Genomic DNA, 23,834 nt, shown 5'->3' on the forward strand with positions numbered 1-23,834 from the left:
AAAGTTGGGAAATGCACATTTCTGGTTGCAAAACACTAGAAATCCCAGTAATTTTAAGTGTTAACTGACACAAAAATGGACATGCAGGTCAATGGGATCCAATTGTATGGAAATAACCCACGTGGCCGGGTGAGGCCGCCCTTCTGGGGCCGGGGGAGCTGCGGGCCAGGCCGGTGGGCGGGGACGCTGGCTCCGCCCCTGTTCTCGGTCCCGCCCCTTTCTCCAGCCCCTCTTCCTCCTCCGCCACTCCCACCGCCAGCGCGTCGCCTTGGCAACAGCGGCTGGCGTCACTTCCGGCCATTTAAACTCGGCGTCGGCGGGGCGCACTCGGGGATGGCGGCGGCCGAGCCTGCGAGCTCGGGGCAGTCGGCGCCGCAGAGCCAGGCCCAGGGTCAGTGGGCGCCCCCCGCTTCTCCCGCGCCGCCGTCGCAGCTCGGGGGCCCGGCGGGCGGGAGCAGCCGGCACGAGAAGAGCCTGGGGCTGCTCACCGCCAAGTTCGTGTCGCTGCTGCAGGAGGCGCAGGACGGCGTGCTGGACCTCAAGGCGGTGAGCGCGCCGCGGGGGCGGGGGGGGTGGACTGGGGCGGGGGAAGGGGCGCGGGACCGGGGCGCAGGGATGGGGGCGGGGGAGGGGTGCTGGGCGGGGGATAGGGGAGGGGACGGGGGAGGGGTCGCGGGGGCGGCGACGGGGCTGCGGGGTGTGCGGAAGGAAGCTGGCCGAACACCCGACCCGCCGCGTGGCCCAGCCCGACCCGCTGTCCACAAAGAGCCGCCCCGGCCACCGCGCTGTTGGGACGCGGTGGTTTCCATGGGCTGCCCGGGGCCACCGTGGGCGCTTGTTCCGAACCAGAGCGAGCGCGGTTGACCCTCCCCTCGGGCCCGCCCCTCCGCGAACGGAGTGAGTGTCCGGCCCTGCGTGGGGCGGCGCTTTCGGCGTGTAACTCCGTGGGCACGAGGCACAGACCTCTAAGGTGGGACTGCAGGGTCACCGGCGGGCTCTTCTGTCCCGTTAGGGTCGCCTGGGTCGTGGGGGCGCCTGCCTTGGGCTCCAGCTCAGGTCCTTCCAAGGACCGCGCGAGCGGAGGCCGGTGGTCACGCACCCGAGCTGGCCGCCCAGCCAGGGTGTCAGATGCACAGCGTCCAGGGACGCACGGGAACAGCCCAAAGCCGAGTTTAAGTGCGAACCAGGCTGTAAACACGCAAATGATGCAAAGTCTAAGCAGTCACTGCAGACACCGCAGGCGCTGTCCTGAGCCCAGGCTGACACAGCACTGTCCCCGCACCAGGGCCCACACGCCCACCTGACTGCATCCTCTGGGCATCCCCTGAGATTGCCGGCGGTGGGGTGCCTTCAGGCCCCGGCTTCCCTGGGTGCCGCCGGAGTGCAGGGAGCGGCTGTGACATGGCTCAGTGGCTGTGCCTTGAACACATGGGCGGCTGCACGTGTGGTGCCTCCAGTGCTGTCCCGAGTTTCCTCCCGCCCTAACGAGTTTCCTCCCGCCCTAACGTGCTTCATGGCCCCTCCTGCTACTCCTGGAAGGGTCATGAACTAAAATTAAAATGCCTTCTTCATAGGTAGTCGTGAGGATGTCACCACGCACAGCTTGCAGCTACTGTTCAAAACCTAGAAATTCACCTGTAGCCCTCGACGTGAATAAAAGGAATGTTGCAAGTTTGGGGTTTCCCAGAGAAAACTGAACTCCAAGGGCTGGCTTTGAAGGCTTCTCCCTCCACTCGCCTCAGAGATGAGGCAGCTGCGCCCACTGCCCTTGGGTTCTTGGCTTCCTCCTGTTTCCTGCAGTTGCCCATGAAATTACTCTGGGAATTAGTGAGCAGGAAGTGGGTTTAATATTTAATCACAATTTCCTAAAAGGTCAGAGGTTTCTGCAATACCATTGCCTTATGATATTAATAATTTTTTATTCCTAGAGATCAGTTTGAGTATCATTCCTTTTTTATATATATCTGGAAAAAACATACCGTTTATTTACATACATTTTGCATTCATTTACATATATATGATATGTAAAATCTATATCTAAAAAAATCTACTTTGAAGTCTTTCCAATGATGTTTCTTATTGTGCACCGTAGAAAAATACCATTAACGCATTTTCTTTACCTTTTTGTTTTTTATCATTACGTTTTTGATGTATTTTGAAATTATAAATTTGAAATTATAATCATTTTTTTGTTATATTCTTACTTTGAATGGTCCATTTCACCATAAGTTATAGACACTTTTGAGTTATACACTTGATATTTTTAAGAAGCAGTTCAAGAAACAATTTTTGTGAGTATCGCAAATATGAAAAATTATATCAGCCTTCACTTTCGCATGTCTTGGGTGCCATGAAACACCTAAGACCACCAGAATGCCGTCTCTTTCTAACCTCTGGCATGTACTACTGAAGAACAGGACACATTTCTCGAGTAAAACATCAAAAATGAAGTTCCATTGTAAAAGCTTGTGCAGTTTATTAAAAATCAAAAACTAAAAATTGGAACAAATTGAACGCGTACACATTTCAAAGCTCCTGAGTGTGGGTGGGGAACGCGCCTGCGGTGTCTAGGGAGTCCCGGGCCAGGGCTGAGCTGGCACCACAGAGCCGTGCGCTCAGGGGCCTCTGTGCGGGAGGAAGGTAGTCCTCGGTTTTTCATTCCCCTGCAGTCCCCCGAGAGCACTCGACAGCCCGAGTCACCCGTTTTCTGTGGGACTGTTTCATTTTCAAACCTCATTCTACAATGTCAGCCGCAGTCCCAAGCCTTAGACATGCGTGCCACTTTTTGTTAACGTTTATTATTTTTTAATAAATATGTAAATGGAGATGAAGATCTTCCTGCCTTTTCAGAGCATGTGTTCACTCCGGGGGCAATGCTGGTGGGCTCTGGTACCAGGACTGCGCCTGCAGGGAGTTAGGTAGCATGGACCTTTGACTGCACACCCATTTATTTAAGTCTTTTAGAAACATTTGAAAAGTTTTGCCACAAATGTATGTCACGAATATATAATTAATGCCAATTGGTACCTGAGTATCCATTTGCTTTCAGAATCTGTGTCCTGTGAAACAGGATAACTGCTTTACAGCGCAGTTGAGCGTTGACTTCGGTTCTGCCTGGGAAAGGTCTGTAACACAGGTCCTGTTATTGGCTTTAAAAGGCTCTCTGTTCATAATCTCTAACCGTGTCTGAAATTAGCTAAAATTCTGGCATCGACAGCACATTGTGGGGCACGGCTGAAGGTTTTTAAAATTCTCTTTGAAATATGTCATGGGCAGCTTGCTGAGCCACTCGGGCTCCTCCCACCTTACTTTTAGGACCTTCACTGCGTGTGTGTGTGTGTGTGTGTGTGTGTGCGCGCGTGTGTGTGTGTGTAACGCATTGGTCATAGGTAGTGTCACCTGTGTGTTTGTGCGTTCAGATGCTTAGCAGTCCAAACACTGCACACGTGTCCTGACAGCTGTGGCCCCGGCAGGAGCAGCGACCTGCTCTGAGATGAGAACATGGGGGACAGGTGTTTCCCTAGTTACTGTTTCATGTTCAGAGCCTCATGTGCCCTCAAAATACTCTTGGGTGAATGAGCTGCAGCTAATCCTAAGCAAACAGCTGCCTGGAACCCGCCCTCCAGCGCTCACACTGTCCCAGCGCAGGTGCCCGGGAGTGGGGGCGATGCTGGGCAGCCCAGGTCACCGCACAGGTGCAGTGCTGTCGGGGATCTCACCTGGTTCATTGTCTTGAGCGCCTCCCACCAGGGTTCCCGGCCGGAATGGTGCCCCACCTGTAGGCACCCCCTGGCTCCCGTTGGTGACCTTGTTAGAAGAGGATTCGGTGTTTGGAAGGGAGGCTGTTCTCCCCTGAGGGTTCTGTTTGCTTGTGTGTTTCCCTGGGCAGTGGAGCCGGGTGGTGCAATGAGATGCTTCCTTCACGGCCTGGCAGGTCACGTCCCGGTGCAGGGTCTGTCGGTAGCCCTGATGCACACGGCTGTTTATTCGGCAGCTGCAGGGCGCTGGGATGGGGGTGCGCCGCCCTGCCCTGGGCGCCCGTCGGCACCAAGGCCTGTCTCCAGGGTTGGAGAAACGCGGAGGGGTCCAGCTCTGCTGCTCACTCTCCTGCCCCTCTTCTCTCAGCCACGGCCCCCTCCCCCTTCACTGCACCCCCACTGGAGAGAAAATAAAAAGCCATCACAAGGAGATGCCTACCTGTCTGCCATCTTACCTGCGTCTTAGAAAGAAATGACATTCTAGAGAGGCCTCACAGTTCCCTGCAGCAGCTGCCCAGAGCCCCTGGCACTGCCCAGCGCTCCACCTCCTTCACTGGCACCTCTTCTCCACTAAGGCTCTGCGTCCCTCACTGCCCAGACAGCTGTGACAGGTAGTGTCACCACAGTGGCCCTTCAAAGCCATCTCGAGGGTCAGGTGTCAGTGTTCCCACCCGGTTACGCTTTCTCCTCTCCAAGCCTCCCAGGACCCCTCCCCCTCCTCCGCATTAGGGCGCCTGCCCCTTGGTTCCCTGCTCCCTGCTGGGCCCTGGGACACCTTGGAGTGCCCCTCCCACTCCAACCTGACTGCCAGGGCTGATGTGGCTGCTCAAGTGCACGCCTCCTGCAGGTCCTGTCCACGCGTGCTCTGTACTTGTCGGCTGTGCATGCGCTCGTGTGTAAAGAGAAGGAACTGATGCTGAGTTTTGGAAAGCCAGGGCTAAATGTGTAAGTTGTATAGTGGGAAACTTTAAAATTGAGCTAAAAGTGAGACCTGATGGCTCTTTGCCTAAGGACCAAGGACAGCTCCCGTGGTCTGTTTCCTGTGACCACCCTGGTGTTCCAACCATGAGCTGGCGGGTGGGGGGCCAGTGGGGGCCGGGTGAGCGCTGGGAGCCCTGCTCTGTCCGAGCACCTGCTGGGAGGACCCAGCCGCCTGGGGGTCTGGGTTCCCTCTCAAGGGCCTTGTCAGAGGAAAGTGAGAACTGTGCCCACAACTCCAGTGTCTCTGCAGTTAAATCTGCAGTGGCTGCTGCTCCTCAGAAAAGTAGCCTCACACTCCACACGGACGCGGCAGGAAGGTAAGCGGAGCGTTGCTGAGCCCAGGCTGGTCCTGTTGTAACTGCCTGGGTCTGCCTGTCTGCCACTTCCCCCTGAAGACCGAGAGGCGGGCAGGAGTCGCCTGCACGTTTTGGTGGCACAGCACATGGATTCTTACAGGTTCCAGACACCGGTGAGGTGAGCTGTCGGTCACACTTGCTCCCGACAAGGGGGTCCAGCTTGCAAAATTATGGGTTTTGTAGGAGCTGCCTTTATACAGAATCAGGAAGGGAGCGATGCCCCGAGAGGGCTGGTCCCGTGCGCTGTGCGGTCTGGGCGGAGTGCTGGCCACGGGGCGCGGACTCGGTCCGTGGCTGCAGGAATGGAGACTGCGCCGCGTTCCGCAGGCTGTTGCCGAATCCACTTGAAAAAGAGCCGCGGGTCCCCGTTCTTTAGTTTCCAGTCGTCCTATTAGGGACAAATGTCAGAAATGTGAGTGGGAATGGTTGGAATTCCTGAATTCGCCAGAACGCAGGCATTTTTGTTGTCCCGCGGCCGCGCGTGGTGGGGGGTTTGCCGCGTGGGTTCTCACTGTGTTTCCGAAATGCGCAGAGTGTACATCAGGTTCGCCACGTGTGTCCATCAGAATTTACCCCAAGTAAGTTGACTGAATTATTTTTTAAATTACCGAGATATAATTTTTCAAAGTTTCAAAAAAGAGTTGAAGCTGTCTTTAGTCAGGACTGTTTGCGACAGGGAGATGAGACAGGACGCGGCAGGGCCGGCAGCTGGCCGTCCCGGGATTAGCCGCGCGGTGCCAGGAGGTGTTCTCGCTGTTCTTTTATCCCGCGGGCTCTGTGCCGCCACCTCTCCATTTTCTTGCCGTTTCAGCATCTGCTGACTTTACATGGAGTCGCGTCCGCGGGCCTCCGGGTGGGAGAGCTGCTTGAACCCCCTCATTGTTCCAGCCGCCGCTGGCGCCGAGCTGGGCCTGGGCTCTCGTGCTGTGCACTTAATCGCCAGGCCTTTCTGGCTTTAAAATATGAATTGTAATTTATTTCATTGCCCGCCCCCCCTGTCAACAGGCTGCAGATACTCTGGCTGTGAGGCAGAAAAGAAGAATTTACGATATCACCAACGTCTTGGAAGGGATCGACCTGATTGAGAAAAAGTCCAAAAACAGCATCCAGTGGAAGTAAGTCGCGAGGCCGACTCCGCTCGGAGACTGCTACTCCCAGCGCTGCAGAGCCCGGCCCTGCCCGGCCCTGCCCGGGGCTTCTGCGCAGGTCCCGGCGGCGGCGGCTGCTGGGTTAGGCCCTGCTCCCTGCGGTTTGATTTACACTCTTAGAAACTCACGTCATACGTTCTCCCCAAGGCCCCGCACGGTGCCCCGCACACTGCTGGGTCATTATTCCCTCTCCGCCCAAGTGTTGGTCAGCTGATAAATTAATACAAACGCCTTGAGAAGCAGGAACTACATCTTACCTGTGGGAACATGTGCCTTACAAATAACAGTTGATCGAAATGCACGTTGTCTCTTAACTGTGATCTGGTTGTATGTTTGTGACAAATGCATTCTGTTTTGCATATTTGTCCCCTTTGACCTTCATTTCTTATTTTTTTATTTTGGTCAAAATCCCACCAAAATATGTAATCTATTACCTGTATCTCAGCCTACATCTGAGATGTCCAAGTTGACTGTTTGGCTGTGACATCTTTTTGGTGTATCTGTCACCAGCCTGACGTTCCAGGTGACAGGCACCTTGCTAAATCATGCTGGGAAATTTTGAAATTTCACTGTTCTTGCCAAGAAACATGCTAAGCAATCATGTTCTGAGGCATCGTAATTAAATTTTTTAATCCTTTATTTTTATAAGAGTGTAAAGATTTTTGTCTTCAACACATTGCTCCGTCAGTGTTAGTGCTGTAACACTCAGGTGCTGTGGTTGACCTGGGTCTGATGTGGCGTGTTCATGCTCCTGTGTGCAGAGGTGTGGGCGCTGGCTGCAACACTAAGGAAGTCCTGGAGAGACTGCGAGACCTCAGAGCCGAGGTCGAGGACCTGGACCTAAAGGAAAGGGAACTGGATCAGCAGAAGTCGTGGCTGCAGCAGAGCATCAGAAATGTGATGGATGATGCCATCAACAGCAGATATCCTTTCCATGGTTGCACGTCACTTCCAGCTGCGAAGGAGTAGTTACAGGTGCACGTCCAGCTGGGGGGGAGTTACAGGTGCACGTCCAGCTGGGTGGGAGGAGTTACAGGTGCACGTCCAGCTTGGGGGAGGAGTTACAGGTGCACGTCCAGGTGGGGAGGGTGAGTTACAGGTGCACGTCCAGCTGGGGGGGAGGAGTTACAGGTGCACATCCAGCTGGGGAGGAGGAGTTACAGGTGCACGTGCAGCTGGGGAGGAGGAGTTACAGGTGCACGTCCAGCTGGGGAGGAGTTACAGGTGCACGTCCAGCTGGGTGGGAGGAGTTACAGGTGCACGTCCAGCTTGGGGGAGGAGTTACAGGTGCACGTCCAGGTGGGGAGGGTGAGTTACAGGTGCACGTCCAGCTGGGGGGGAGGAGTTACAGGTGCACGTCCAGGTGGGGAGGGTGAGTTACAGGTGCACGTCCAGCTGGGGGGGAGGAGTTACAGGTGCACGTCCAGCTGGGGAGGAGGAGTTACAGGTGCACGTGCAGCTGTGGAGGAGGAGTTACAGGTGCACGTCCAGCTGGGGAGGAGGAGTTACAGGTGCACGTCCAGCTGGGAGGGTGAGTTACAGGTGCACGTCCAGCTGGGGGGGCGGGGGGAGTTACAGGTGCACGTCCAGCTGAGGAGGACGTTCTGCCTGATGTTCTCCCAGCCAGGAGTTGGGTGCTTTGTTCCACTGTGTTTAGAGATTTAAGTTTAGGACGTAAATGTAACATTTTAATTTTATGTTGCTAACAATTTAAAAATTTTGCCTTTTTAAGTTATATAGTCTGTCTAGTACCATCATTCCTGTGTCTCATTGAGAAAAGAAATTTCGTCTACTTTTCGTCTACCCATTGCTAGACAGCAATACACAGGCCGAATGCTCGGGGCTTCCGTGAATTGTAGACACCATTGTGAAGTGTGTAGGTTATTATAAATAGGGTGGGGAGCCTTTTTTCTGCCAAGGGCCAGTTGGATATTTATAACATCATTCTTGGGCAGTGGTTGGCAAACTCATTAGTCAACAGAGCCAAATATCAACAGTACGATTAAAATTTCTTTTGAGAGCCATATTTTTTAAACTTAAACTGTAGAGGTAGGTACATTGTTATTAACTTAATTAGGGTCCTCCTAAGGCTTAGGAAGAGCCACACTCAAGGGGCCAAAGAGCCGCATGTGGCTCGTGAGCCGCAGTTTGCCGACCACGGTTCTTGGGCCATACAGATTGATGAACTTAACTATCAGCCTGCTGTATTTGGTCCAACGTTTAATTAGCTCACCCCCAGTGCCTTGGCAGGGCCAGACCAAAGGATTTCGCGGGCCCACCCCTATGTCTGTGCTCTGGAGGGTGAACATTCAGCAGCTCTCAGAGCTTTGAGAAGTCACTGTGGGTGGACAACCCGGGACACTCCGCCTGATACTAACTCAGCGGTGGAGCCTCCCAGAGGGTGGGTCCAAGGCTGGCGCATCTGCCAGGTTAGAAGGAAGAGGGGTGCACCCCGAGTTTCCACGTCACTGTCCCCTTGATGTCTGCAGTGCCTGGATATGCGAGCACCCCTTTGCTCTCTGGGACATTTCCCGGCATCAGCCTCGTGCCGCGTGAACTTGGACCTACCTGAAGTCAGGGAGGCTCCATGTCATCTCGTCCTGGGTGCACAGGTCCATGAGCTCTCGTGTCACTTTCTCTGTTGGTCAGAGCTTCAGTGTGAGAACTGGGGGTTTCCAGCTGTGCCCTGTGGGGCCCCAAGATTCCAAACCCATTGAACTGGCTGACCTTGGACTTTGCTGCACGGCTTTCCAAGGTTCCGGCTACGCCCAGGACCCAAACTGCGGCCCAGGAAGGTTGTGGGTGTGGAGGCCTCTGGTTGTGGCATCGGCTTCGCGGCCAGGCCCCCAGAGCCCGGCTCCTGAGGAAGAGGTTTTCGTCTGTCCCGAGGGCCCGCCGGCCACAGAGCCCAGAGCGCACCGGGCCCTCCGGGCGCCCTTGCTGGCTCGCCTCTGCTCTTGCAGGCTGAAGACCGGCTTTTCTCCCCCGACTGTGCGGCAGCCCCACAGGCATTCGGTCGTGGTGTTTGTTTAGGCCTCTGGTTTATTCATGGAAATGCCTAGAGCTTGATGCAAACGTGTTCCTTAACTCCTGCGACGCACGTTTTCCTACGTGACTCACGAGGACATCTGCAGCTGCTTCCACGGTGAGTCGGTGCCGCCTCGATCGACTGCTGCTGCGGAGACTCGGAGTCCGGGTTCACCGGGCCAGGGTCAGGCGTGGGCTCCTCGTCTCGCTCTGCAGTGCGCTGTGCTCTACCCGCTCATGTCGCTGTCTGCGTTGCTGGCAGTAAACGGGGAGGGAGGGGCAGCTCAGTCAGACTGGGGCTAAATGACAGTCACAGTCAGGGACCAACTTGAACTCAGTTCATCGCTCTGTCTGTGAAACTGCAGCGAGTGTGCTGGGCACAGACAGAGCCAGAGGAAGCAGGAGGTGCCGATGACGAGGAAAGCTGCCTCCCCCAGCCCACCCACCTCGTGTGACTCCGGAAATGACCACGTAGTGGATGAATAGCGACCAGGGTGGGGCTGTGCACACGTCTCAGTATCATGCCCGCCAGGAGGACAGCCTGTCACTGACTGCAGGCGGGTGTGGCTGTCGCTGGACTTGGCCACCCCTCGGAGGCTGCCTTCTGCAGAGAGGGTGGGATGGGGCTTCACAAGTAAGCTCGCTCACGTCCGAGTTCAGTGTGTGGCGCGTCTCTGGCGTCCCGATCATCACGTCTTAGCTACTTCAAGTGAACAGTGTGGTTTAGTTGACGTTAAACGCTGTCAGCGTCTCAGGTCTAACAAGTCCCTGGAGCTGAGCTTGTTCATGGGAGTGATAGATCAAGGCTGTGTGTTGCCCAGATCTGAGGTCTCCTATGTCTGTGACCTCCGTCCTCAGCACCGCCCTGTGGGGTTACAGCCCCTGCTCTACAGAAGGAAGACCCCAAAGCCACGCCGGAGCCTGGGATTCGAACCCAAGCCTCTGTCTCCAGGGCCCACCCACTTGCCACTCTATTTCCTAAAATTGAAACATCTGTTTTCTGACAGGTGACACACTGTTGGCCATCCAGGCACCTGCGGGCACGCAGCTGGAGGTCCCGCTCCCAGAGATGGTAGGTGGGGCTGGTCAGAGCGGACCCGCTGGCTCGGGAGGGAGGCCCCATGTGTCTCCTCCGCACACGAGCTCACGGTGTAAACTCTCAGGCGTCAGTGCCAGGGTCTGGAGACTGAATCTGGGTGTCTTCAGTACTTTGGTAAAATTGTAGACATGACTGAATGAATTATGTAACATTTTATTTTTTTTTAATTTGATTTCACGAGTCATGATATAGTCAATAATCTCAAAGCATCAGTTTGGCTATATCTGCAACCCATGTACCAGTCCTGTCTGAGGAAGAAGTTCAATTGAAATATCAACAATAATACGTGGTTTTAAATTGGGTCATTTTAACACATGTCTGGCTCATTGAGTCATATATGTACTAACTCTTTGCTACGTCCAAGTTTCATGAATTTAGTTTGGGATTCGGAGTTCCTAAAACAAACTCATTCGAAAGCTGTAGCAACCATGGCAGGGGTAGACAAAGGTGACAGCCGTCACCATGGCCGCCCCAGCCACCTGGCGGCTTGGATGTGGGCGTGCACGTGATGGACTCTGCAGCCTCGGGACCCGGGTCACTTGGAAATGCAGGGACGTTGCACCCGCCTCTGTAGGAAAAGTCCATGGTTGTGTGCTTGCTGCTGGAGATAGACAGCAGCTGAGGGGCCATGTGCTGGGCCCACAGCCGGGAGGGGGTCCCCACGGAGGATGTGAGCAGCCATGACGGTAAAGGGGAGTCTGCCAGAAGTCTGCAACTCAGAGTTTGTGAAGCTCGGTTTTTTGAGAAAAACTTACTTTAAGGGGCAGGGGCTTAGAGCCTCCATTCCCCGTCCTGCTCGTGGTCTCCACGCAGGGTCCTGACCAACTGCCTCTCTCTTGTGTGGATTTAGTTACTCCCTAGTAGCTTTATCTCATTTTCAATTTGTTTACACTTCACAACTTCAAGGGTCAGAATGGACAGAAGAAGTACCAGATCAACCTCAAGAGTCACTCGGGCCCCATCCACGTGCTGCTGATAAATAAAGAGTCCAGTTCGTCTCAGCCTGTGGTTTTCCCTGTTCCCCCACCGGATGACCTCACGCAGCCCCCCTCTCAGCCTTCGACTCCCCGGACTCCGCACAAGCCCAGCCCCGCCCCGCCGAGCCCTCCGGGGCCGCCCGCCTCTGAGAGGAGCCCCGGCCTCCAGCACATCCTGGCCACAGACTCGGCTTCAGGTGGGCCCAGAGCCTCCGTCTTAGGAAGGGGAGCTTTTCTGAATTTGTCTGTGGCCTAGTGAGTGTCACCTGATGGAGAAGGGAAATAGGAAGCTTAGTGTAATCAGCAAGAGTGATGCAGTGTCTGTGTGTCCAGCGCCAGAACAGGTTTATGAGAAACATCCTGTCTTTTTATATTTACTAGAGGCCCAGTGCACAAAATTCGTGCACTTGGGGCGGGGGGGGGGGGCATCCCTCAGCCCGGCCTGCGCCCTCTCACAGTCCGGGAGTCCTCGGGGGATGTCTAACTGATGGCTTAGGCCCGCTCCCCAGGTGGAGTGGGCCTAAGCCAGCAGTTGGACATCCTCAGCCCTGCCACAGAGGCAGGAGAAGTTCCACCACCACTGCTGCGCTCACCAGCCGTGAGCCCAGCTGGCTGAGCGGTGCTGTGTGAGAGCGCGCTGACCACCAGGGGGCAGCTCCTGCATTGAGTGTCTGCCCCCTGGTGGTCAGTGCGCGTCATAGCGACTGGTCATTCCACTGTTCAGTCAATCTGCATATTAGCCTTTTATTATATAAGAGTATTATTAGTTTGGTATAATTATAATTGTATTATATAAGTATTGTAATTATGTTAGTATGGATTTATTAAGATATATTTACACACACAATCTGATTCTATATCCAGAAACACACGGTGGGTGCAATGTGGCTGAGACTGTAGAGCCCTGCACGTTCAGCAGTGTTTAACGGGCCTGAAGTGCAGTTTTCTGTAGGGTTCCATTGTGCCGCTGCTGCCACACGCACATCTGCTCTTACCCGAGGTTTGCTGTGGAGAGGAATCTGCCGGCAGCTCGGACAGGCTGCCGCCATCCTGGCTGCCTTTGCGCAGCTGGGCTGTGGAGCGCAGACCCCCTGTCCTCGGTCCTCACTGCAGTCCCTGTGTCTGGAAGGGGGAGTGGCACAGGGGTGATGGTCAGGTCACTCAAGCTGGTCTCATTTGTACCTTCAGGACGTGTCCCAGGACAGGGCGGGAGTCAGCTGCCCAGGTTGCTCTCGGTGGTGCCTGGTGAGGCTGTAAAGACAGGTCTGACCACACACAGAGTCTCAGGGTCGTGTCCTGTCCCCTCCGCCCTGTGCTCCCCGTATTTCTACCATTAGGTGTGGGAATGCCTGTCCCCTAAGGATAACCTAATGGGGGATAAAGCAGGCCAGCTTCATAATGTTCACCTCAGACCCAGTCCACCGGCTCCACGAAGCATTCAAAAACGTGTGAGCAGTTAGTGTCTGTGTATGATTTGTGAAAGGCAGTTTAGGGCCGGGCTGAAGAGGGCCATGACAGACTGAGTGAGGACTAGCAGTAGCCAGTGAAGTTCTGTGGCTGGCAAGTGGCTGTGGGGTACCACACAGGCGCCGAGTGCGGGACCCGGAGAAGACGCCTGGGAACAGAGGGCAGGGCCGTTGTGCAGCTGTGAGAACATTGAGGCCACAGGAGGGTGATGGCAGTGGGTGCCTGAGAGAGAGAAAGAACAAGCAAGAAGTACTATTTAGGCAAAATAAGCCCTGTCTGCCGTGCGGGATCTGGAGATGGGGCTGACGGAGGAATGGAAAGTGATGGTGCTTCACTGGCGAAAGCCCAGGAGTCCGTGTGGGGGAGGCGGCGGCTTTGGGGCCCCGGGAGTTTGGAAATTTACCAGTGAGACCTGTAGGTGCGAATGGAAACATCGCTCCCTGCGTGCTAGCCCTTCACTTGTACTGAGTGGGGGCTGATGCGGACTCCCGTGTTTAGCGTGCTGTGCCTGGGGAGAGCCAGCTGCCCCCGCTGCAGAGATGTCACAAGGCGCGATCACGTTTCTCTTCCCGCAGGATCTGTTACTGGAGATCTCATTGATGAGCTGATGTCTTCTGATGGTAAGCCATTTAAAACTGTACAATGGGGCCTTGACTTACGAGTGTCCTGACTAACGACTTTTCCGAGATACGAGCCATCTCTCGGCCGATTTTTTGCTTTGAGTTGCGAGCTAAAATTCGGGTTACGAGCCAGCTTCAGATACCCCACTGCTAGTTGGCACAGCGAACGTCACAGTGAACGCCACAACATCAGCCCAGCATCACGTGTCTCACTGGTTCACAATTGATTTGACAGACAAGTAATATGACGAGCTCCGTCACGGAACGGATTAAACTCGTAAGTCAAGGCCCCACTGCACTGCCTCTCTCAGGGGCAGACTTGCTTCCCTGAAGTTACAGGTGGCACAGGATTGATTGATCAGGTACTTAGTGCCTTATGGCGAGTTGTGAAAATTCTCCTTCAATAACACTGGTGAGAAGATCCTGGGCGTCCGGCCCCGTGGGTCTGTGCCTGCTTCTCAAGGGGACTCTCAGCAGGGGACACTTGCCTGCACTGAGTAGACTCGCTAGGTGCTGGCGCTCGAGTCCTTTACTCCACAAGAATCTGGCCAAGGCCAGGTAAGCTGTCAGTCACCCATGCACTAAGCTCAAGCCACCGCACTGCTCCTGACCTGGCCACGTCATCAACTAAACTGGAGTCTGTCAGACTCAACAACCCAGTATTGTGATCACTTCAGTGGGAACTGTCAGCCTCACCTTCCCTTAAATTCTGGGCCTCAAGTCTCAGCTCCTGGCCGTGCAGCCAAGACCTGGAAAGGCAGAGCTGCACTCAGCAACGGAACCATAACCACCTTAGATTCCTTCAACATTTCAGAAAAAAGAGAACAGTAACACATTTATTAGCCTAAGACTAGTTCTGTTATGTTTTCAAAGCAGAGAAAATACTTTGTTTTTAAATACCCATGTTCTTAAAAGATGTATTTTAGTGACAAGTTCAGCCAATAGTTACTTAAACCTATTTCTCAAGCTTATACCTATAGTCAATGCACAAATTATCTTTAAACGAGAATCTTTCAAATACACAGTAAACACAAGTCATTAACTTGATCACTGCTTTTCCACTTTTTCTTGTAGAACACAGAAACGATAGTTTAACGGATGTGCCTTTGAGTGTGTGGAGCCACGCTAACCTTGAGCCTGTGCTTTGCTTGCAGTGTTTCCTCTCCTGCGGCTCTCCCCCACCCCCGCGGACGACTACAACTTTAACTTAGATGACAGTGAAGGAGTGTGTGACCTGTTTGATGTCCAAATACTAAATTATTAGACTCCTTGGACACCTGGGACAGTATCTACCTCTAACTGAAACCTTGTAGACTTGCTAATAACCTGAGTATTTATAATGAACGTAACACCTGTTTAGGTCGCTGATTCTGACGTCTTCTTCCCTAATACTTGCTCTCCGACTTCACAAAACGTCAACTGTGAAAACAAAGGGTTCTGAAGCCCCTACACTGACTGCATTCTGGAACTTCAACTTACCTTCCAATTCTAACTCTTTTTACTCTTGTGAAAGGAAAGTTAAAAGGTTAAGGTCATCAAAAACCAAAATGGCCACGGGCTCATCACTTATTTGTGTTCCGCTTTTACTGCCACGAAACTGTCTGTATTTCTGCGCTCCGATCCTGACAGACAGTCACTGCCACGTATGGAGTGAAGGTGCCCGAGAGGCTTCGGTCACTTCCCGTGAAGAGTTTGTGAAGTGCCTTTGTTCTAGCACTTTAAGTTCACCACGTTTGCTGACTCCTGACATTCCACTTTCCTGGATTATAGGAGAGGGCTGTTTATGTAGTGGTTTTTAAAATGTGCCAATGCCTGTACATTAACAAGATTTTTAAAAATAAAGTTGTATAAAGCATTTATTGGTCTTTGGGGGAATCTGATGCATCACCAGGTGCATTACAACTGAGCCATTAATCTCGTAGCTTCGTCAACATTCACTGGTCTGTTTTCCTGACTCGGCTGAAGAGCCTGGAGGGAGAAAAGTATTTAGAGTGTAAACATTCAGGTAACAGTAGTGCAAAAAATTACATGTCCTCTATTACCCAATTTAATTTCTACTCATACCTTTGGAAACATGATAAATTCTCATGTTCATAATGTTTATGAATATGCTATAAATATAGCACAGCCAAGTACACTAGAGAGGCGAATACTAAAGATCACATTCGACTTACAGGCTGTGGAAATTTGGGGGTTAATTTATTAGCCTCCAGTTTATTAAAAAGAAATGCTCTACGCACCAGCTGTTTCTGCAGAGGTTCAAGGGAAAGGCCTTGAGAGAAGTGAGCAAGCTCCTTCTGTATGTTCACAAAAGCTTCATTCATTCTTTTAATTTTTTCATCGTTCTTAATGATTATCTTTTTAAAAAAGAAAAAGAACATTAATCCATGAGCTTATAACCCTTAAGGATAAAATACACTCAACCTTAATTTAACCGTGTTAAACCTAAACTAAGACAATTGTACCAGTTTCTGGGCAAGCTTCACACTAAAACTGTCTTATTGGGGAACACTGGGAAAAGGACAAAAGGTACTGTTTCTTAAGAAGGACAAGTATGTGGAACACCCCCTATCTTGACTCCACCTGGGTAAGCAGGCCAGAATGTGAACCAGACGGCCCCACTATTATCTCTCGCCGATGAGGCAGAACCCGCCTCCCATGCTCCTGTCCTGCTAACAGAGCCTCAGCCTCCCTCACCTTCTTGCCCTGATAGAGGTTCCTGGCAGTCTGAGGACAGCCACCTGGCAGCCCCCATCTTGAATCTGAAAGTGGGGTGGAGGTCCTATTCTTCCTGTAAACCTTATGCCCTGGGACACCCTGGCCCCATCCTCCCCACTGTCACCTGCCAACACCAGGACTACTTGCTCCTTCATGAAAGATGTCCAACCTCAGCTCACTAAGCTCCAGGCCTGGCGTCACTGCCTGTGGCTTCAACAACAATCTAATGCTGTGGCCTTGTCTCCAGGTCCTCATCTCCTGTCCACTTACAGTTTAGTCAGGATTCATACATCTCACTGCAGCCTCCGCGTCCATTTCACGTTCCTGCACTCCCTCAGCCAGTACAGACCCAGACCATTATCTCCTCAACCACTGAACTTTCCTCTCCATGTCTCTCCCATGTCATACTTGCCTGCAAGCCAGTTACACTCACTGATCAGACTGCTGAGCCTAAAACCAAAACCCTAGAAAATCGTAACCGGGTGAGTGGCTTCATTTTAAATCCATGGCCACAAACTTCTGACCATTTGCAGGGTGCCTGGCCACCCACTGCCTCCTCTGGTAAGTCAGGCCATTTTTTGAGAAACCTACCCGACCAGGCTGCCAACCCACACACCTCCCTCTCGGACACTCCCTCAGGCACAGGAGGCTCCAGCGCGTCCACCTGAAGAAGTCACATCGGGGCCTCGGCAGCTCTCTGCCTGGGACGCTGCTCCGGCGCCTCCCCGCTCTGCGCATCACTAGCTCCTGCTCACTCAGGTCTTGGCCCCTGTCAACGATTCCATGTGAAATTATCGCTCCAAACTCGTCATATCACCTGCTTATTTCCTTTACAGCATTTCCAAAGTCATAAAATCGCTTGATCAAAAAGCTGACCTCAACTAGTTCATGAAAACTGAAAAAGTTACATTTCTGTGCACTATCATGATATTTACTAAGTCCCAGAGAGCTGATGCCACATATTACTTCAACTTGAAAACATTTTCTGAGGACTCTGCTATATATATCTTGATGAATAAATTTCCTATTTCCCAAATACTTTGAAGTAAAAACAAAAAAGAGGAACGCCTTTTCAAATTTTGCATTTTAAGAAACACAGTACTGTATTTTCACTTGACAGGTTCCTGAATATGCCTGAGGTCAGAGAAGGACTGGTTCTGACACGGGGATTTCTGAGACCCGATAAAGCTATCAAACTGTTACTTGGCGTCTCAAAGGTTTGCAGTTAATTTTGTTCGTTTTGTACATTTGGATTCAAGAAAGGGATGTTATTCTCCATTTTTTTAAAACAAATGTTTAAAATCTGTCTGCCCTTGTAGGAAGGCTAAGAACCTGTTTTAAATAATAGCATCCGGTTTCTCGCTAGCTTTACCTTCATGCTTTGTTTGTAAACCAGGAAGCTGGGGTGCTTAATACTCACCTTCTTAAGATTCGTGGTAACTGGTTTTGCTTTACTTTTCCCCGTGAAGTGTTTCTGGCTGGCTATGTGAAATACATTCCTGGGCTTCTGCCCTTTCCATTTGTTCTTGGCCATTGTCTAGAAAAGAAAGAAAAGGAGCTCAATTAAGCTGCCCACATTTATGACTGTAAATCAGTTTAAGTTTTTAGAGTGCAGGTACTAATTAAATCTAAGAAATTCCACCTTAATGCTGGTCATTTTTTAAGTTGCTGCATGTATTAAATTACTTCCATGTCTTCTGCCGCCTTTAGATTTTCTGCTGTTGGGAGTGCAGAGTAGGTATCTAATTCTTTTCTGCATTTACAGCGCCTGGCCCATAGAAGGCGCCACATTCACTTCTGCTGGTTGAATCAACACTAATATCAACACAGTTGCTTTTTCAGCTTCCTTCAGCAGCCCACCATGTTAACCATCACCACCCATCCTGCTGGTTCACATGCTATTGTACCACTCTGGTGCCCATCATATCCTAGGACTGACTCCTTTCTTCTTTTCATTCCTACTTACTAGCACCATGTCCTCTCCTGTGTGCCCCTCCTCAAAATCAGAACTTAATCCTGTACTTCCTACCCCCACCTCCCTTAAATTACTTTCACGCCTGTTAGGTCACCTCTATAGATGGCTCTTGCCTTGAAACTTCAAGTATTCTTTGTTCTATAGCTGAACACGAACTAAGCCTGTAAGTTCTACCTTAGACACATCTCTCCAATCTCGTTAACAACGCACGTGAGGAACAGTTTTTAAAATGTTAATAGTTAAGACTTACTGAGCTTTGACTATGTGAACAAGTACTATGCCTTTGTTTCATGTACTTTAATTTCCTCCTCACAACACTGTGGAAGGCCTATTTATCCCCATTTTAAAGATTTTAAAAAACCTAATGCAAAGGGAAGTGAATGTGCCCACGGTCACAGCGGTAGTAATCAGGGAATGACATGCAGAGCTAGTGGTGGGACATGGCCGCTCTGTCCAGGGTGGGCAAAAGTAGGCTTACCGTTGTGAATACATGGAAGTTTGTTCTTGTATTATTATTTATTAACTAGAGGCCCGGTGCACAAAATCGTGCATCAGTGGGGTTCCCTCAGCCTGGCCTGTGGGATCAAGCCAAAACCAGCTCTCTGACATCCCTGAGGGGTCCTGGATTGTGAGAGGGTGCAGGCCAGGTCGAGGGACCCCACTGGTGCACAACTGGCCCAGGGAGGGACGCGGGAGGCTGGCCAGCTGGGGAGGGACCGCAGGAGGGCTCCAGGGTGTGTCCAGCCCGTCTCGCTCAGTCCCGATCAGCTGGACCCCAGCAGCCAGCTAACCTACCAGCTGAAACGTCTGCCCCCTGGTGGTCACTGCACATCATAGCGACTGGTTGCCGGACCAGTAGACTGTCTACCCCCTGGTGGTTAGTACACATCATAGCGAGTGGCCTTAGCATATCATTAGCATATTATGCTTTGATTGGTTTAACAGCCGACTGGACACTTAGCATATTAGGCTTTTATTATATAGGACTAGAGGCCCAATGCATGAAAATTCATATAAGAGTAGGCCTTCTTTCCTCTGGCTGACGGCACCAGCTTCCCTCTGGCACCTGGGACCTGGGCAGCTTCCCTCCGGCCACTGGCCGGCACCCAGGCTAGCTTCCCCCGGGCCATGCGCAGGCACCCGGGATCCGGGCTGGCTTTCCTCCGGCTGCCCGCAGGCATCCGGGACCTGAGCTGGCTTTCCTCCAACCCTGGTTTCATCAGGAAGGATGTCCAGAATGATATCTGGAAGACATCCAGTCTAATTAGCATATTACCCTTTTATTATTATAGGTTATTGTATTACTTTCCATACAGACAACTGTAAACCTACTTTTGCCTGACCCTGCATAAATAAAAATGCATACAAAAATATGATGTCATATTTACTGGGTTACTACTACAGTCCCTAGATTTGGTTAGATCATGGGCTTGGGCAAACAATACCCATGGACCAAATCAGGTCAGACACCTGTCTTTGTAAATAAAGTTTTATTAGAGCAGAGCTATGTCCATTCAGTTATGTATTGTCTCATAGGTGGTGCTTTCCTGCTATGACTGTGGTCCACAAAACCTAAAGTATCTACTATCTGGCCCTTTACAGAACGACTGTCCACCCCCGCACGAGCCACGTACACCCAAGTCTACCGGGAATAGTCTATGGAACGAAGCTGCTAATGCAAAAAACCTCAAGGCACAGGAGCAACGTGCACTGTGGCGGCTGCTGGGCCCGGGACCCAGACACATCTGTCACTCCTCTCCCTCTCAGGCACCCGCGCTGCTCACACTTCTCTGAAGACACCGGCACATTCCTGCCTCCTTCCCTTTGCTCACACTGCCTCTCTCGTCTGAAGTTTACATCCTCCAAGTCGGCCTCAGGCAACTCCGTAACAGCCACCCTTTCACCCAACAGTAGTTAATACTTAAAAATAATGAACACTGTGGACGAAAGGGGCCACACGCTGACCTGACAGCTCAGGGGCGGCCTGCAGGGCGGTCTTGCAAACTCAGACCTACAGTCACCACAGGACGGTCTGAAATTAAACTTTAAAAGCAGTGATGGTGGGCAGTTACTCCTAGGCCAGTATCTTCACTGCCAAGGTCAACCTTTACGTTAACTGAGCCTGTCTGTCTTTTTGCATCTGTGATAACACACCCTTGAAATGTCTGGGTAACTTGTAACCTCCCTTTTTCAGGACCCTCGGGGCACAACCTAATGTGCTGGGCGCCAGGACAGAGACCACAGATTCCTTCATTATCATGTTAATTGATCCTGCACCCAACAAAGCATGTGTCCATCATTTTACTTCTTATCCAATCCCAGGGGTTTCCCTGCTTTCCTTTCTCCCGCCCCTCTAGTCCATCACCAGTGGGTTTCACGTAACCCACCTACCTCCCTCCTTCCATTGGAACACCCGCCATTCTCTGGGGCATTCTCTCAGTCCATTGCTTCCCGGCAACTGTCGACAGTTTGGCTCAAATAAACTCACAAAATTTCTTTACAGGTCTGAATGTTTTTTCACGTTAACAACACGATAGCAGTTCAACGACCTAAACTGCTTCCAACAGCAGCCACACCCCAGCCACTCCAGCCTCACTCCTCAACTCGTCTGAGCCGGTGCGGCGCGGAGCGACAGGCCCTGAAACACACGGGCTGGCGCGGAAGGCTCCTAGGAGGGTATATCCTAGCGGCGGGACAGGGAATGCCCACAGCGCGGGGAAACCAGGGCGCCAGACAAGGCCAGAAAGGCCCCGGCGCAGGGCTCAGGCCCGGCGGCCGGAGACGCGCAGCGGACCCGGGTCGGTCACAGGGGCGCGAGGCCCGCCCACCCTGCCCCAGCCCGAGCTCCCACGGACCTCTCACCAGGCCGCCCTCACACCCTCGCGCGGCCGCTCGCTGCCCCAGCCCGAGCTCCCACGGACCTCTCACCAGGCCGCCCTCACACCCTCGCGCGGCCGCTCGCTGCCCCAGCCCGAGCTCCCACCGACCTCTCACCAGGCCGCCCTCACACCCTCGCGCGGCCGCTCGCTGCCCCAGCCCCAGCTCCCACGGACCTCTCACCAGGCCGCCCTCACACTCTCGCGCGGCTGCCCGCTGCTCCAGCTCCGGGGACGCCACAGGCACGCGCAGGGCCCAGGAAGTTCCGGGGGAGGCAGCCAATTAAACTTCCTCTCCCAGGTGCGGTTCCGCCCACCGAGCAGAGCCCCGCCTACAAAGGGAAGGTCTATTCGTGACTCGGCCAGAACACAGAGGCAAGCCCCGCCCATGGAACGTAGCCCCGCCCACAGAACGTAGCCCCCACTCACCGAGGTTGGTAGCACCCCACACAAAGCCCCGCCCACCGCACGTCCTGGACGTGGTCCCGCCCTGGAGCAGGTTCCCGCCCCTGACGTAGTCCCGTCGACAGCGCTCTTGTTTCTGGGCACGGTATCTGAGCGCAGCGACGCCCCGCCCTCCGCTAGAAGTCCCGCCCGTCGTGCGAACTCCCGCTCTCTACAGGAAGTCCGGTCCCCAGCGTCTAAACACCATTGGTCACCGAGCCGAGAGGACATCATCCGAGCGGTCGCCCTGGGCCTCTGCCTTCGGCCCCAGGAGGGGGCGCTCGCACCCTGGCTGGCGGCCACGCGCGAGGAGCCCGAGCCCTTTCCGAAGGTTGTTTCCTTGCTTCACAGCCGCGTGTGGGCCGAGGCGCGCAGGGCCACGGGAAGATGTTGCCAGGGGAGTATCGGCAGCTTCAGCGGCGCAGCGGGCGCACCCCTGCCTTCCGGCGCCCGCGTGCACCCGCGCTCATGGCTCGAGGCTCACCGTCCAGGAAAGTACCCCCGGCTTCCGAGAGCGTCCCTCGCGAGAGCAAGTGGCCGCGTGTTTCGCTGCTTCCCTCGCGGACGCCCAGGTGCCGGCGTTTCCACCCGCTCTCCTTGCAAACGGCGAGGCCTGGCCGCGCGGGAGTGACGGCGGCCGCCCCACGTGGGTCGCGGGCTTCAGCTGTTCACGCTGGGCAGCCTCAGGAATGGGAGGCAAAGAAATCGAAACCCCACATGGCGCCAGCTCCATAAGTCAACACTCCGCACAGATAACCGCGAGAAGACATTCCTGTGGTCAGTAAGCCGCGCTGCGCCGGTCCCGGTGCGATGGGGGCGGGCGTGGCGCTGCTCCATTCGATGCCCACGCCTGTGTGCCTGCCTGCCATGTCCCTGCACCCCGCCGGGCGCCTTATGTCCCCCCTGTCCCCCCCGGGCCCCGCCGCTCCGGTGCCGGGAGCTGTGGTTTAACATTTGCTCGGCGACGAGAAATCCCCTGAGGGTCAAAAGCAGGGCTTGTGGCCGGGCACTGTCCTCTGATGAGCCGATACCTAGAGGAGCACTTCTTGTCTCTGCTCCACAAATCTGCTTTCCACTGAAGGAAGCAGGCTTTATCCAGAGTAATCTGGCCAGATGCCTGGAAGTCCCAAGCCTGAACGTAGCAAATAGCCGAAGGTTGAGAAGGTGCAGCGCTATCACAGAGGCCATAAAAGCACCGAAGGTACATGAAGTCCTTCCGCGGTTTTTATGGTTCTTGGTTAAAATGCAAGTAATAGTGTAAAACGACAGGACTTGCGACAGCAGGTGCGTGTTTAAAACCCAGAAGACTGCAAAGGAGGACGTGTGTTACTAAACTAGAACGTGACACTGCATTCCAGCGGTGTTTGAAGAAAAAATGAAAGGATGCTGTGCTTTGTAAGGATCAAGTTCAGTTGATGAGCAAACACTCAGGCTGCCTAAAGCTCAACAGTGATTCCGTTTTTCAGTTGAAATTGTTGTCTTCACAGACGCAGTCAACAGTTTTTTGCTTAGAACAACTCCATTGTGCTGGAATTTGGCCAAGAATTGCATGGCTGTCTATACTATGATAAATACAACCAAAAACAAACGTTGGGCTCCTTAAAAACTCATTTTTTTCCCCTTTCCTATTAGAACGTCATGCAGAGTCATTGTAGACATTTGGGAAACTGAGAAAAGCATAAAGAAGTGCACACCAGTGATGACTGGGTTCTGATCTAGCTCCCCATCATCTTTGTCTCACCTGGATATTGTCACAGCTTCCCGACTGCTCCCCCTGCCTTAATCTCTACCCAGCCCAGCAGCCAGAGGAATCCCGCCGAAATGGTGATCACATAATGCCGTCCTCCGAACTTCCATGTTCCCACTTCACCCCGAATAAAAGCCAGAGCACTTACAAGGGCCTGTGCCCCGCTCGGACCCCCCTGACCAACACTGCTTTCTCACTGTCCTGTAATCATGGCCCCTAATTGTCTGCAAGGCTCCTCCCTCACCTCTCCGGTCTTATTCAAAATGGTGTCTTTTCAGAGAGGCCCTCATGCCCACTTCTGTACAGTCAGGGGCCCTCTTCTCTGCTGTGCCATCATCCCATATACTAGAGTTTATCTTGTTTATTATTTGTCTTCTCTATAAAGGCAGAGCTTTCTATCTGGTTTTGTTTGCAGATGTCTTTGTTTTCTAAAGCATAACAAATCACCCCAAAATTTAGTTGCTCAAAACAAGAGTCCTCATTTATTACCTCATATTTCAGTGGGGGTGGATTTTGTGGGGGGCATGGCTGCATGTGTCTTTCTCCCGTCTTTCAGGTACCCTGAATCCTCTCCAGGAGGACATCCCCGCAGGGCTGGGTGGCCCCATAGTGAAGCTGACGTCCCCCAGACAGAGGGGTCG

At 53.0% G+C, this 23,834-nt stretch overlaps 2 protein-coding genes across 12 annotated transcripts; one reads left to right on the forward strand and one right to left on the reverse strand.

Annotated features, from left to right (window-relative positions):
• Positions 1–286: 286 nt before the first annotated feature.
• E2F5 (E2F transcription factor 5) lies at positions 287–15,290 on the forward strand. 4 transcript variants are annotated; one of them, XM_036337443.1, is made up of 8 exons: positions 287–546; positions 6,101–6,210; positions 7,005–7,166; positions 9,345–9,388; positions 10,278–10,342; positions 11,276–11,543; positions 13,389–13,433; positions 14,508–15,290. In XM_036337443.1, exons 1-8 carry the CDS (start codon positions 334–336, stop codon positions 14,642–14,644), a joined length of 1,044 nt encoding a protein of 347 aa, XP_036193336.1. In that variant the 5' UTR covers positions 287–333; the 3' UTR covers positions 14,645–15,290. The 4 variants fall into 4 exon arrangements, with proteins under 4 accessions (XP_036193336.1, XP_036193337.1, XP_036193339.1 ...); XM_036337444.1 differs by having other exon boundaries at positions 14,588–15,290; XM_036337446.1 differs by having other exon boundaries at positions 13,312–13,433; positions 14,588–14,724.
• RBIS (ribosomal biogenesis factor) lies at positions 15,272–21,332 on the reverse strand. Of its 8 annotated transcripts, none has more exons than XM_036337449.1 (4): positions 21,180–21,327; positions 17,572–17,688; positions 15,674–15,790; positions 15,272–15,401 (listed from the first exon to the last, which is right to left on the reverse strand). In XM_036337449.1, exons 2-4 carry the CDS (start codon positions 17,683–17,685, stop codon positions 15,330–15,332), a joined length of 303 nt encoding a protein of 100 aa, XP_036193342.1. In that variant the 5' UTR covers positions 17,686–17,688; positions 21,180–21,327; the 3' UTR covers positions 15,272–15,329. The 8 variants fall into 8 exon arrangements, with proteins under 8 accessions (XP_036193342.1, XP_036193344.1, XP_036193343.1 ...); XM_036337451.1 differs by having other exon boundaries at positions 21,187–21,314; XM_036337450.1 differs by lacking the exon at positions 21,180–21,327 and adding an exon at positions 20,982–21,103.
• Between the last annotated feature and the right edge of the window lie 2,502 nt (positions 21,333–23,834).

Source organism: Myotis myotis, unplaced genomic scaffold, assembly GCF_014108235.1.
Source record: "Myotis myotis isolate mMyoMyo1 unplaced genomic scaffold, mMyoMyo1.p scaffold_m19_p_16, whole genome shotgun sequence".
In the NCBI taxonomy this organism is placed as follows: Eukaryota; Metazoa; Chordata; class Mammalia; order Chiroptera; family Vespertilionidae; genus Myotis; species Myotis myotis.

Coding starts and splice junctions, on each gene's coding strand:
- E2F5 (XM_036337443.1), top strand. CDS start 334: ATGGCGGCGGCCGAGCCTGCGAGCTCGGGGCAGTCGGCGCCGCAGAGC. Junction 10,343..11,275: donor AGGTCCCGCTCCCAGAGATG/GTAGGTGGGGCT, acceptor CACAACTTCAAG/GGTCAGAATGGACAGAAGAA. Junction 11,544..13,388: donor GGCCACAGACTCGGCTTCAG/GTGGGCCCAGAG, acceptor CTCTTCCCGCAG/GATCTGTTACTGGAGATCTC.
- RBIS (XM_036337448.1), bottom strand. Junction 15,791..17,571: donor TTACCACGAATCTTAAGAAG/GTGAGTATTAAG, acceptor TTTTTTAAAAAG/ATAATCATTAAGAACGATGA. Junction 15,402..15,673: donor AACCTCTGCAGAAACAGCTG/GTGCGTAGAGCA, acceptor TTCTCCCTCCAG/GCTCTTCAGCCGAGTCAGGA.